General features: G+C 44.2%; 1 protein-coding gene across 1 annotated transcript in view; it reads left to right on the forward strand.

The window, feature by feature from the left end:
- Positions 1-12,659, forward strand: part of ITPR3 (inositol 1,4,5-trisphosphate receptor type 3) — a 146,958-nt gene that overhangs the window by 34,523 nt on the left and 99,776 nt on the right. The window contains exon 3 of the mRNA XM_056818048.1: positions 8,116-8,237. Coding sequence (XP_056674026.1) covers positions 8,116-8,237 — 122 coding nt within the window. The remainder of the gene's footprint in view (positions 1-8,115; positions 8,238-12,659) is intronic.

Genomic DNA, 12,659 nt, shown 5'->3' on the forward strand with positions numbered 1-12,659 from the left:
TTCAGTATATCATACCAGGGGCCTATGTGCCCCTATTCCAACTCTGAACAGTGCCAGATTCTGCCAGCACCTTGGTTTTAGCCCTTTCTACTGTGGTGTGATGATAGAGGTGAGGGAGCTGTCCTCCACCCCAGGGTCCATCCAATCCTTGGGAAAGTTCCTTCTCTCCCCTTAATCTGGTCTCTACAGCTTCTGGCCTTGCCTGGTGGGGTGGGGCTGCCAAGGGTTGAGGCAGTGCCAAGCAGAGGTGGTGTGGTTGGGCGGGCAGAAGTGTCTCTGGACTCCTCTTCAACCCTTATTTGGAGCCAGAGGAATTGTCCTCCATGCACAAAGAGGTGCCATTGTTTCCTGGGTGAGGGGAAAACTGGGTAGCTGGCACCTTTGCCAGCTTGTGCCCACCTGTCTCTGGTTTTGACTGCTCATCGAGTTTTGCTCATTTATGACTGGGACAGAGAAGGAGGTGATAAGTACCAAGAGGAGTCACTGGATTTATTGCTTGGTACTAATTGCGGGGCATCCCATCTATTCCCAGGAATCATTCCTCCTCACTGTGACGGCCTTCCCCGAGGCCTGAGGCCTGGGTAAGGGCATGGCTGTATAATCAGGCAGATGATGGACAGTAAATGAATGTCTAAATACTCTTTTGCAATGCCCACTTAGTTTCTCTGGAGTTTTATTTTTCCTTCCTTCCCCCAGGGCCAGCTCATATTCTTCTGCTGGCTGTGCCTTGCCATCCCCTGGCCATCAGCCATTGGAGTCTGGCTACCGCTGTGGCCAGTGGTGAAGTCATAGAACAGATTTGAAGTTGGGAGGGACCTTTGAGACTGTAGGATGCCCCCATCATTATACAGATTTAAACTCAGAGCAAGTTCTACCTTGTAAACCAGACCTTTCTTGATCCTCTCAATTGCAAGTTCTGCTTCCCTCCCCCACATTAGTTTATATTTACTTTGTATTTTGTATCTACTTCATACATGTATACATGTTTTCCCCTAATGGAATGAAAACAGCTTGAAGGCAGGAGCTATGTTATTTCTGTCTGTGCTCCTGTGCTTATTAGCACGTTTTTCAGTAATGCCCAATGGGGATTAAGTGACTTGGCTAGAGTCACACAACTAGGGAGTGCCTGAGGCCAGATTTGAACACAGGTCCTCCCATCTTCACTCTTCAGGATCCCATTTGGGGTTTTCTTGGCCAAGATACTGGAGTGGTTTGTTTTTTCTTCTCTAGCTGACTTTACTATAAGGAAACTGAGGGAAACTGAGTTAAGTGACTTGCCTAGGGTCACCCAGCTAATAAGTGTGTGATCTGAATTCATGAAGATGAGTCTTCCTTCTTCTAACCCCTGTGCCACCTTCTGCTGCTTCCTGTAGTAGGAACTTCATAAATGTTTGTTGGTTAAGTGAACTAGTGATACTCCAAAGCAGCTGCCAGCGTTAGGATGATCCCAGAGCCCTCGAGGGCCTGGAGCCAGTGGACTGAGGCCATGACCTTGGTGTTCAGGAGCCTGGATGACTCAGGCTTCAGGGAAACTGCCCGCAAAGCTGGCACTACAACTCTCTTTTCGATGGCATTTCAAGACTTTTCCAAAGGGCTCACCTGGCAAATAGGTAACGGAAGGATTATTCATTCATACTTTCCATGCGAGGAAACCGAGGATGTGATTTGCTGCCTGACCAAGGCTGCCCAGCTAGGAAGGGGTAGGGCTGGGATGTGATCCGAGTCTCCTGACCCCAAATTCAGGCTCTTGCTACTACATCCATCCCACTGGTATCAAGGGGCTGTGCTTGGGCTGGGAGCCAGAGATGAACTATCTCTGGGCTTTCTCTTTTGCCCCCCCAATCCATTTCCCCATTTTCTCAGATGTTCTCTTCTCCCCCCCATATCCTGCCCAAACATACACAAACATACATGAACACACAAACACATCACAAACATACAAATACATACACACACAAACAACACTACACAAACGTGCATGTATCACAATACACACATAAACACACACACAGACACACAAACACACACCATATACCCCTCCGGGTTTGTCAGGAGCTGTAATAAGTCCCATGTTGGATGTCTAAGCCCCAGGGGTTATTAGCTCCTGCTTGGCTCCGTTCCGTTAGAGTGAGTCTCCTCCAAGACCCAGTCCCAAGTCCTGACATGCTGAGAGGAGCTGAGAAGCCAGAGCTCAGCACCTTTGGAATGGGGGCAGTCTGAGGTTCTGGCTTGCTTCCTTTGGTTACACATGGGTGGTAAGTATGCGTGTGCATATATATATGTACGTGTTTGAGCCAGGAGCAAGATGTGCCCTGACTGGCTCCATTCTTTGTACTCTCTCTCCCCTTCTCCTTCGGGTTAACACCTTTTTGGCCCTCCTAGTTTTAAGGTTTTCTCATCTCTGGTTCTTAGGGTATTGCTGGCCAGAGCTGCCCCTCCCCAAGGGGTCCCCTTCTGGGACCCTCTTTAAAAAGTGATTGACTTTAGGGACAGTTAGGTGGCTCAGAGGAGAGAGAGCCAGGCTTGGAGTCAGAAAAATCTAGGTTCAAATGTGACCTCAGGCACTTACTAGCTGTGTGACCCTGGACAAGTCCCTTAACCCCCATTGCCTACTCTTTACCACTCTTCTTAGAGTCTTAGAACCAATACATAGTATTTGGTAAGTACCTGATAATTAGTGTCTTAGTAAGACAGAAGGTAAGGATTTCAAAAAATGAGCCAGGGAAGAAAATAGCAAACTTCTCCAGTGTCTTTGCCTAGAAAATCCCAAATGAAGTCATGAAGCATGGAGACAGGAGGACCCAGGGTCAAATGGGCCCTCAGATACTTCTTAGCTGTGTGACCCTGGACAAGTCACTTAACTCCAATGGCCTAGACCTTACCATTCTTCTGCCTTAGAACTAATATTTAGTATCAGAGAGTAACTGATAACTTAGTATCTTAGGAAGACAGAAGATAAGAGTTTTTAAGAAAAACAGAAATGAGAGAAAGTGAGGGATTGGTGGAGGAGACAGACTTTTGGAGAAAAATGGAATGAATGGGATTAAGAGCACAAGAGAAGGGTTAGTCTGGGTAAGGTAACCCATTCTCTCTTCCTTTGTTCTAGCTCTGATGAAAATGGGTGATCATTGATAAAGAAGGTTTTCAGATGTGGAGTCAGAATAGGGAGCTCATGACAGAAAGCAAAGTCAGAGAGTCTTCTCAGAGGTGTGGGGAGACAGGAGAAGGTTCTGGGTAGCCACTGATGAAAATGTGATAGAGAAGAATGAAAGGACAGCAGTCTAATGATGAAAGCCCAATTAGAATTACAAAGAGTGATAGCTTGGTCTCCTCATTGCCAATTTTAATACCTTCGATTTCTTTTTCTTCTCTAATTGCTACTGCTAGTGTTTCTGGTACAATGTTAAATAATGGAGGTGATCATGGGCATCCTTGTTTCACTCCTGATATTATTGGGCAGGCTTCTAGTTTATCCCCAATTAGAATTGAATGACACAAATTCCTGGTGGTTGCTCCAGTTGGGTGACATTTTCCAGGATCAGTGAGAAGCTTGGGGGCAGGAGGATAGAAAGTTGGTGGGGAAGGTAGTCCACGGTTGGGATTTGCCTAGTGATAGGACAAGGAGACAAGAAATGAAAGGGTAGTTGGTAGCTCTAGAAGGTGTGAATGACTAAGATACAAGAAAGAAACTGAGAGACAGAGCAACAATCTCAGACAAACAAGAGAGATAAACACATAGTGAGAGACTAAGACTCAGGGTGGGGGATCTCTGAGAACCAAGACTGCCCCTCTTCTATCTGACCTAATTGGTCTCCATTGGTTTCTTCTATTAGGTTTCTGAAAGGCAAGGACTAACTTTCCACCATATTTCATCATATTGGAGTACCTTGAGGGTAAGGTCTCTGGTTTCCACAAGAGACTGAAGTACCCTGGAAAGGGGCTCTTTCCCACATCTATGGTACCCATGATTTGTCTCCAGGATTGTCTAAGCCCTGGGAAAGGACACTAGGAAGATGAGAACTTAGGGAATCCTGAAGACAACTGAGTCTTCCTGGAGCCTCCTGTTCCTCTAGGTATGCCTCTGGGCTGCCTTTGCTTCTCTAAGAACATTTTGGAACATTGGTGAAAGGCAGTATGGTGTAAAAGGGAGGGAAAACTGGACTTGGAGTCAGGGAGATCTGTGTTTCAAGCCTCACTCCAGAAACATCTTGACTGTATGACCTTGGGTAAGTCATGCCTCAGTTTCTTCATCTGTGAAATGAAAGGGTTGAACACTAAGAACCCTTTTAGCTCTGGATCTAGGATCCTGTAATCTCCTGTAGGCCAATTCCTGGTCTAGTAGGGTTATTGATTTGTCTTAAGATTGCTTGGCCTCTTCCTTACTCTTCCTTATCTTCTAGCATTAAACCTCCTTAGACTCACTACTCTGAATTCCCTGGTCCCCTTTATGGTCTCCATCATGACAATGCCTAAACTGCTGATATATTTGGAAAGATCTTCTCCAGCCTTGATTTCCTAACTACAACCTTCTTCTGATGATCCTTTTTTTTTTAAACCCTTACTTTCTGTCTCAGAATTGCATTGGTTCCAAAGCAGAAGAGCATTAAGGGCTAAGCAATTAAGTGACTTGCCCAGTCACACAACTAGGATATGTTAGGTCATATTTGAACTCAGGATCTCCCGTCTCATCTCCAGGCCTGGTTTTCTATTCACTGAGTCCCCTAGCTCCTCTTGATGATCCTTCTTGATTCTCATGATGATAATCCTTGATGACTCTCATGATACTTCTTATCTCCATACTTTTGTCCATGCCTTGTGACTTTATTGGACTGCCCTTCCTCCTCAGTGGCTGTGAGAGTACTGCCCATGTGTCGAGGCTCAATTCCAGTTGTGCCTCCTCAATGAAGCCTTCCCTTTCAATCTTAGGGGACCTTTCCTTGCTCTGAGCTCCAGACACCTCAGAGGCTATGGCATCCAAATACTAGCTAAACAAGAGTCTCCACTTTGGTTCCATCAAATGGCCATCTAGGTTTGAGTCAAAGAATTCCAGCAAGGGGAGACTTAGTACATCTTAGGGCAGTCCATTCCACTTTTTGGACAGCTCTAATTGTTAGGAGGTTTTCTCTCTCAGGCATCAAGCTGGAATTTGTTTCATTGAAACTTCCCCCCATTGCTCCTATATTTAGTTGTGTTGTTGTGGTTCAGTTGATTCACTTGTGTCTGACTTTCGTGACCTCATTTGGGGTTTTCTTGGCCAAGATACTGGAGCGGTTGGCCATTTCCTTCTCCAGCTCATTTCATAGAGGAGGAAAGTGAGGCAAATAAGGTTAAGTGACCTGCCCAGTTTTGCACAGCCAGTATCTGAGGCCAGATTTGAACTTATGAAGATGAGTCTTACTGATTCCAAGCCTACTGTCACCTATCTGCTCTATATTTAGTTGTACCCAATTGGAATAAGCTGAACAAGTCTTCCCTCTTTGATGTGCTAGCCCTTCTCATACTTGATACAAATATCATGGCTTCCCTGAGACTTTTCTTCTCTGAGCTAAATATCCCTCTTCAAACAAATTTTATATAGCATGACCCTAAAGCATTTCATCATCCTGATTGACATCTGATCACTCTCTACTGAAGTTCTTATAAATGAACCCAGAATTCCAGAGATGAGTCTACTGTGGCTAAGTAAGATGGAATTATGGCTTTGCCTCTAACTTTGGACAACCTATCTCTCTGATTGCAGTTTAGGACTGCCTTAGATTTTTTCAGCTACATTACTCGACTCATTTTGAGCTTGTGGTCTATAAAAGCCCTCAGATCTTTGTATGTCTCATTCTGCATCCTGAGTTCATTTCTCTGCCTGAAGCTGGTAGCAATGTTTCATCATGGACCCTCCAGAATTATAGTTGGTCATCTCATTGATCAGCATTTTCCAGTCTTTCAAAGTTGTTCGTCTTTACAATGTTGTTTTTGCATAAATGGTCTTCTCATTTAGACAAACCGAATCAATTTTTACAATCCCTAACCCTTCTTTTTGTGTTCTTAGCCCCATCCAAATGCTCTCTGCCCTCTGCATCTGTTCATAACTCTCTTTCCAGGTTTCTCTGAAACCATCTCCACCATTTCTCATAGCACAATAGTATTCTATTTTTTATACCATAATTCGTATAGGTGTTCCCTGATTGATGGACACCCCCTTAGTTTCCGGTCTATTCCCTCCACAAAAACAACTGTAAAAATATTTTTGTACATATGAGTCACTTTCCTTTCTTTTTGTTCCTTTCAGGGTATAAACATTGTAGTGTTAGTGCTAGGTCACAGTTTGGTGACTTTTGGGGAAGAGTTCCCAATTGTTTTCCAGAATGGATGGACTATCTCATGGAATGGGCTGATTTTACCCACCAAAATTTGAGTGGTGGAACCTCAGTGTCTTTACTTTGCATTTCTTTAATCATTAATGATCCAGATCATTTCCCTTTTTTTTCCTTTTCAATCATTTTTTTAAACCCTTTCCTTCTGTCTTAGAATTAATACTGAGAATTGGTTCCAAGGTAGAAGAAATGGTAAGGGCTAGACTTTCGGGGTTAAATGACTTGCCCAGGGTAACTAGCTAGGAAGTGTCTGGGTCCAGATTTGAACCGAGGACCTTCTGTCTCTGGGCCTGAAGCTAGTTTTTCACAGCAAAGTATTTTTGATTTCTTCCCTTGAGAAAATGCTCTCTTTTGTTTAATGCCTATTTCTCGGTTGTTAGTCTTGTTTTCTTAACTGGACTGTGTGCTTCCCAAGGGGAGGGAATGGGTCTGACACATCTTTGTTTGCTCAGAAGATTGCTTCCAAAGTAAGATAGTATCTATTCAATAGTGAGAAAGGAGTGATACATTAGAGAACTCTCAGGGGTTTGCTACCTGAGGAGAGAGAAGCTGAGGAAGAAAGGAGGAGGAGAAGGAGGAAGAGGAAGAAGAAAGTAGGGTGGGAGAAGGCGAGTGCTTCAAACAGGCATGTTTGTATCTCAGGCTTAGGGGGTAAGCCTCTATCAAAGAGTGCCCTAAAAATTGTGCCCCCTCCGATCCTGCTGGGATCTTTCTCCTTTATGGGCAAAGTGCCAGCTGCCTATGAGCTATTGTCCAGACTTGAGTCATACACCTAGCCCAGTGGCTTCATAGTCTCTAATCAGAGGGTAAAGATAGCTTCCAGCTCCCCCTCTTCCCCAAAAGGGAGAGGGAAGGAGGCTTCCAATATTTATAAGAACCCTACCTAGCCTCCTTCCTGTAGGTCTTAGTTTCTTCATATGCAAAACGGGGAAGTTAGACTACATGATCTTTAAGGTCCCATCTAACTTTAAATCTATGATCACTTGGGCCCCCCTGCCCCTGGGGCAGCTAGGTGCTGCAGTGGGTAGAGTGCTAGCCCTGGAGTTCAAATCTGGCCTTAGACACTTACTAGCTGTATGACCCTGGGCAAGTCACTTAACTCTGTTGGCTTCTGTTTTCTCATTCATAAAATGAGCTGGAGATGCAAATGGCAAACCACTCCAGTATCTTTGCCAAGAAAACCCCAGATGGGGTCCCGAAGAGTTAAATATGACTGAAAAACAACAGAACAATAACAATTGGGCCTAATCACTCTCCTGGTGCTTGTGCCTTTGCTTCTGAAATTTTGTTGAATTAGAATGTCCTCCATGTCTACCTCTTGCTCTTTGTCTGCTTCCTACATGGCTTCAATGACCCCTCCTCCAGGATGTCTTCTTTGACCCCCTAAGCTTAAAGTGAGCTCTCTCTCCTTTTTTGAACCCCACGCTGGAGCACTTTAGACTTACTGTTCTTTGGCCATATGCTGTGTGACCCTGGGCAAGTCACCTAACCCAGTTTGCCTCAATTTCCTGGGCTGTAAAGTGAGCTGGAGAAAGGAATAGTAAACCTTTTCACTGTCTTTGCCAAAAAACCAAAACCAAAACCAAATGGGGTTACAAAACCACAGAAATGACTGAACGACAAGGAAAAACTAATCTGTGTTGCCTTAAAAGTATTAAGTATTCCCCTTGGAATGAGAAAGGGTCTTCTCTCCATTCCAGAAATGCTTCCCAATTTACAGAACTATTTCCTTTGTCCTCCTTCTCAGATTGCCTCTTCAAGGTATGCCCCATGAACCGATATTCGGCCCAGAAGCAGTACTGGAAAGCCAAGCAGACCAAGCAGGACAAAGAGAAGATCTCCGATGTTGTCTTACTCCAGAAGCTCCAGGTAAGAGGAATTAGGGCCTGGGGGAGGGGCTCGAAGGGGTCTCAGGACATTGAATGTGGGACCACAGAGCACAGAATATGTCAGAGCCAAAAGTTCCCTTAGTATATAGAATGTTGGAACATAGACATTTAATGCTGGTAGGAAACATGGAGACAAGATAGTCCAATCCCTTCCTTCCTTCCTTCCTTCCTTCCTTCCTTCCTTCCTTCCTTCCTTCCTTCCTTCCTTCCTTCCTTCCTTCCTTCCTTCCTTCCTTCCTTCCTTCCTTCCTTCCTTCCTTCCTTCCTTCCTTCCTTCCTTCCTTCCTTCCTTCCTCCCTTCCTCCCTTCCTCCCTTCCTCCCTTCCTCCCTTCCTCCCTTCCTCCCTTCCTCCCTTCCTCCCTTCCTTCCTTCCTCCCTTCCTCCCTTCCTCCTTTCCTTCCTCCCTCCCTCCCTCCCTTCCTCTCTCTCTCCCTCCCTCCCTTCCTATCCTTGCCTTCCATGTATTGGTTCTAAGGCAGAAGAATGGTAAGGGCTAGGCATTGGGGGTTAAGTGACTTGCCCAGAATCACACAGCTAGGAAGTGTCTGGGGTCACATTTGAACCCAGGACCTCCTGTCTCTAGGCTCTGAATTCACTGAGTCACCCAATTGCACCCCCTCTTATTTCTTAAAGGGTGACTTGGACCCAGTGACTTGTCCAAGGCCATCTGGTGAACCAGTGCTAGAAGCCAGTGATCTTGGCTGCTAGTTTAGATGTTGACTCTGATTTTTACTTTTTACCAAAAGTGAATGTTTCTGATCTTCATTGTCAACTGCTCAGTTTGTCTTTAGTTTACAGAAATTCCTTGTTCTTCATCTTCCTTCTGCTATGCATAGTTCATTCCCTACTTCTCCAGCTCTGCCTTAGCTGAGACTTGACCCTCTACCTTGAGCTCATTGTTCCTTGTTCTGTCTGGAAAGAAGAGTGGTTGGGCTTGACCTTGGCATGTAGCTTTGGCCTTGAGGCTGTCCCCAAGATGCTCTTTAGCCCACTAAATCCTCTCTTTTGCCTCTTGGTTGCTATAACCTGAGCTAAGAGGATGGATTTGTGGGGGCCAGGGGCCAGGGAGTGCCACCCCCTACCCCCACCCCCTGCAGCTGCCTAGCAGATGTGACCGGTGCAGGAAGTGGGGGCGGGCAGTGGACTGATTGCCTGTCGCAGAGTTAAAAATAACTTCAAGCGTGTCTCTTCCTGGCCAGGAGGGGGGAGGAGGGTGGCCTGTCTTGTCACAAGGCTCTCTACCACTGTGTGACAGGCAGAGGCTGTTCTGGGCTGCCTTAAACCCAGGTGTGTAAGAATACACTAGCACACACACGCATACACTCAGATGACTCTTTGCTCATTCATGACCATATAAGTATATATTTATTATTGTTTTTTATTTTATGAAAAATTTACCTTCCTCCTTAGAACCAGTACTATGTATTGGTTCCAAGGCAGAAGAATGGTAAGGGCTAGGCAATGGGGGTCAAGTGACTTGCCCAGAGTCGCACAGCTAGGAAATGTCTGAGACCAGATTTGAACCCAGGACCTCCCATCTCTGGGCTTGGCTCTCAATCCACTGAGCCACCCAACTGTCCCCTAAGTATACATTTAGGGGTTAATATAGCACCTGACAAACAGGAGGCACTGAAGTAATGCTTGTTGATGCTTTGTGCATTTAAACTAGGGGTTCAAATGCATGAACAAACCTAGCGTATATGAATGTATTGAAATAATTAATTAATTAAACTCTCTTACTTTCTGCCTTCATATCAATCCTCTTTTTTTTTAACCCTTACTTTCTATCTTAGAATCAATACTGTGTATTGGTTCCAAGGCAGAAGAGCGTTGAGGGTTGTTGTTGTTCAGTTGTTTTTGGTCAAGTCTGACTCTTGGTGATCCCATTTGGGTTTTTTTTTGACAGAGATACTGGAGTGGTTTACCATTTCCACCTCCACCTCATTTTACAGATGAGGAAGCTGAGGCAACCTGGTTAAGTGAATTGTCTAGGGTCACACAGCTAGGAAGTGTCCAAGGCTAGGTTTGAACCTAGAACCTCCCATTTTCCTTAGTATCCATTCTAAGAAGAGCAGTAAGGGCTGGGCAATTGGGGTTAAGTAACTTGCTTTAGGTCACACAGCTAGCAAGTGTTTGAGGTCATATTTGAACCCAGGTTCTTTTTGATGGCAGGACCAGTGCCAGAGACTCACCATGCTCCTATCTGCTCTGAAAGTATTAAAATTTTTTTGGATAACTATTTCAATGTAATTGGTTTCTTTGGTCATTCTATGTATTATCTTATACATTTAAAAGTATTGTTCTGAAAAGAGATCCATGGGCTTCACCAGACTGTCAAAGGAGTCCAAACTCCTCAAAGAGTCAAGAACTCTTAATTTAAACTCACTGCTTAGACACATAGACACACAAATTCATATCCCTGGAATGTTCTTTCACATAAACATGGTCATAGATAAAGGATATCAGACAGTATGGAGCAAACAACCCTGGACATGGAGTCAGAGATGAGTTTGCATCCTGGCTTTCCTATATATTAACTGTGTGACCTTGGATGAGTTGCTTCACTTCTATGTGCCTTGGTTTCCTCATAGATGAAATGTGTTGGACTATGTGTTGTTGTTTTTTTTCTTTTTAAACCCTCATTTTCTGTCTTACCATCACTTTTATTTTATTTTTAAATTTTATTTAATTAATTCATTTAGAGTATTTAGAGGAATCTTGCCTATTTTATTGCCCCAGCAATCACATTTTTAAAGAATATAAGTTTGTTTAATTAATTAATTTAGAATATTTTCCCATAGTTACAAGATTCATGTTCTTTCCCTCCCCATCCTCCCCCCCCACCCCCCATAGCCGACACACAATTCCACTGGGTTTTACCTGTGTGGTTGATCAAGACCTATTTCCATATTATTGATATTTGCACAAAAGTACAGAGGCCCAGGAATGGTGAACTAATGATTAAATTTCATTAATTAATTAATTGGTTTCTTTATAGGCTCCATTTATTTTATTTAGAATATTTTTTCCCATGGTTCCATGATTCATGATCTTTCCCTCCGCTCCCTCTACCCACACCCCCATAGCCAATGAGCAATTTCACTAGGTTTTACTTGTGTCATTGATTAAGGCCCATTTCCATATCATTGATAATTACACTAGGGTGATTGCTTAGAGTCTACATTCCCAATCCTATCCCCATCAACCCATGTGATCAAGCAGTTGTTTTTCTTCTGTGTTTCTGCTCCCACAGTTCTTCCTCTGGATGTGGATACTGTTCTTTCTCATAAGTTCCTCAGAATAGTTCAGGATCACTGCACTGCCACTAATGGAGAAGTCCATTACATTTGATTGTACCACAGTGTATCAGTCTCTGTGTACATAGTTTCCCTGGTTCTGCTCCTCTCGATCTGCATCAATTCCTGGAGGTTGTTCCAGTTCACATGGAATTCCTTCACTTTATTATTCCTTTGAGCACAATAGGATTCCATCACCAACATATACCACAATTTGTTCAGCCATTCCCCAATTGAAGGGCATCCCCTCATTTTCCAATTTTTTGCCACCACAAAGAGCTCAGCTATAAATATTCTTGTACAAGTCTTTTTCCTTATTATCTCTTTGGGGTACTTACCATCACTTTTAAAACATAAGATTGATGAGGGCTAGTCAATTGGGTCCGAGGACAGTCATCTGTCCAGGATTGTAGTGTTAAAGAGTATCTGAGGTCAGATTTGAACCCAGGTCCTTCTGACTCCAGCCCTGATACTTTATCCACTGTGCTACTCCGCTGCCTCTGATTATGTGATTTCTAGTAAGCCTTCCTGCTCTGACAATCCCTGATCTGTGATCTGTGTGGTCACACATGTTTACTCACAAAAACTTCTCCTCTGATGCCTCATCATGGCAGTGGAGATTGTCTCTGGGTTCTTGAGGACGTTGCCAGCTGAGCTCAAACTCTGGCAGGTTCTACCCTGTGGGAGAGGCTTTGTATATGATCCTGGCAACAAACCAAGTCTGCTTTCAGAGGACCAGCCCAGCTAAGTGCAGAGTCTCATTACCAGGAGGCCAAACACAGAATGATTCTTTGGCCATAGCAACCTATGAAACCAAAAAAACAATATGGCCCTCTCAGTCCCACATGGGCCCCGTTCTACTTGTACAATGACATGGGCAGTGTCTGAAAGGGAGTGGAGGGTGCTAAGAATCATGGCTTTTGGAATGTCTGCAAACATCAGCCTAGCTAGTGGTTAATTATTCTAACTGTGAGATCCTTGTCCAGTAACCAAGTGGGCATATGGATGCCGGAAATTGAATTGTGTGTCTTGATATTCCAGCTATAAACCAAACCAGAAGGAAGTCACTGATAAGTAGAAATATGGCTCTCAGGTTCTCCTTGGA

Source organism: Monodelphis domestica, chromosome 2 (genome assembly GCF_027887165.1).
Source record: "Monodelphis domestica isolate mMonDom1 chromosome 2, mMonDom1.pri, whole genome shotgun sequence".
Taxonomy (NCBI): domain Eukaryota; kingdom Metazoa; phylum Chordata; class Mammalia; order Didelphimorphia; family Didelphidae; genus Monodelphis; species Monodelphis domestica.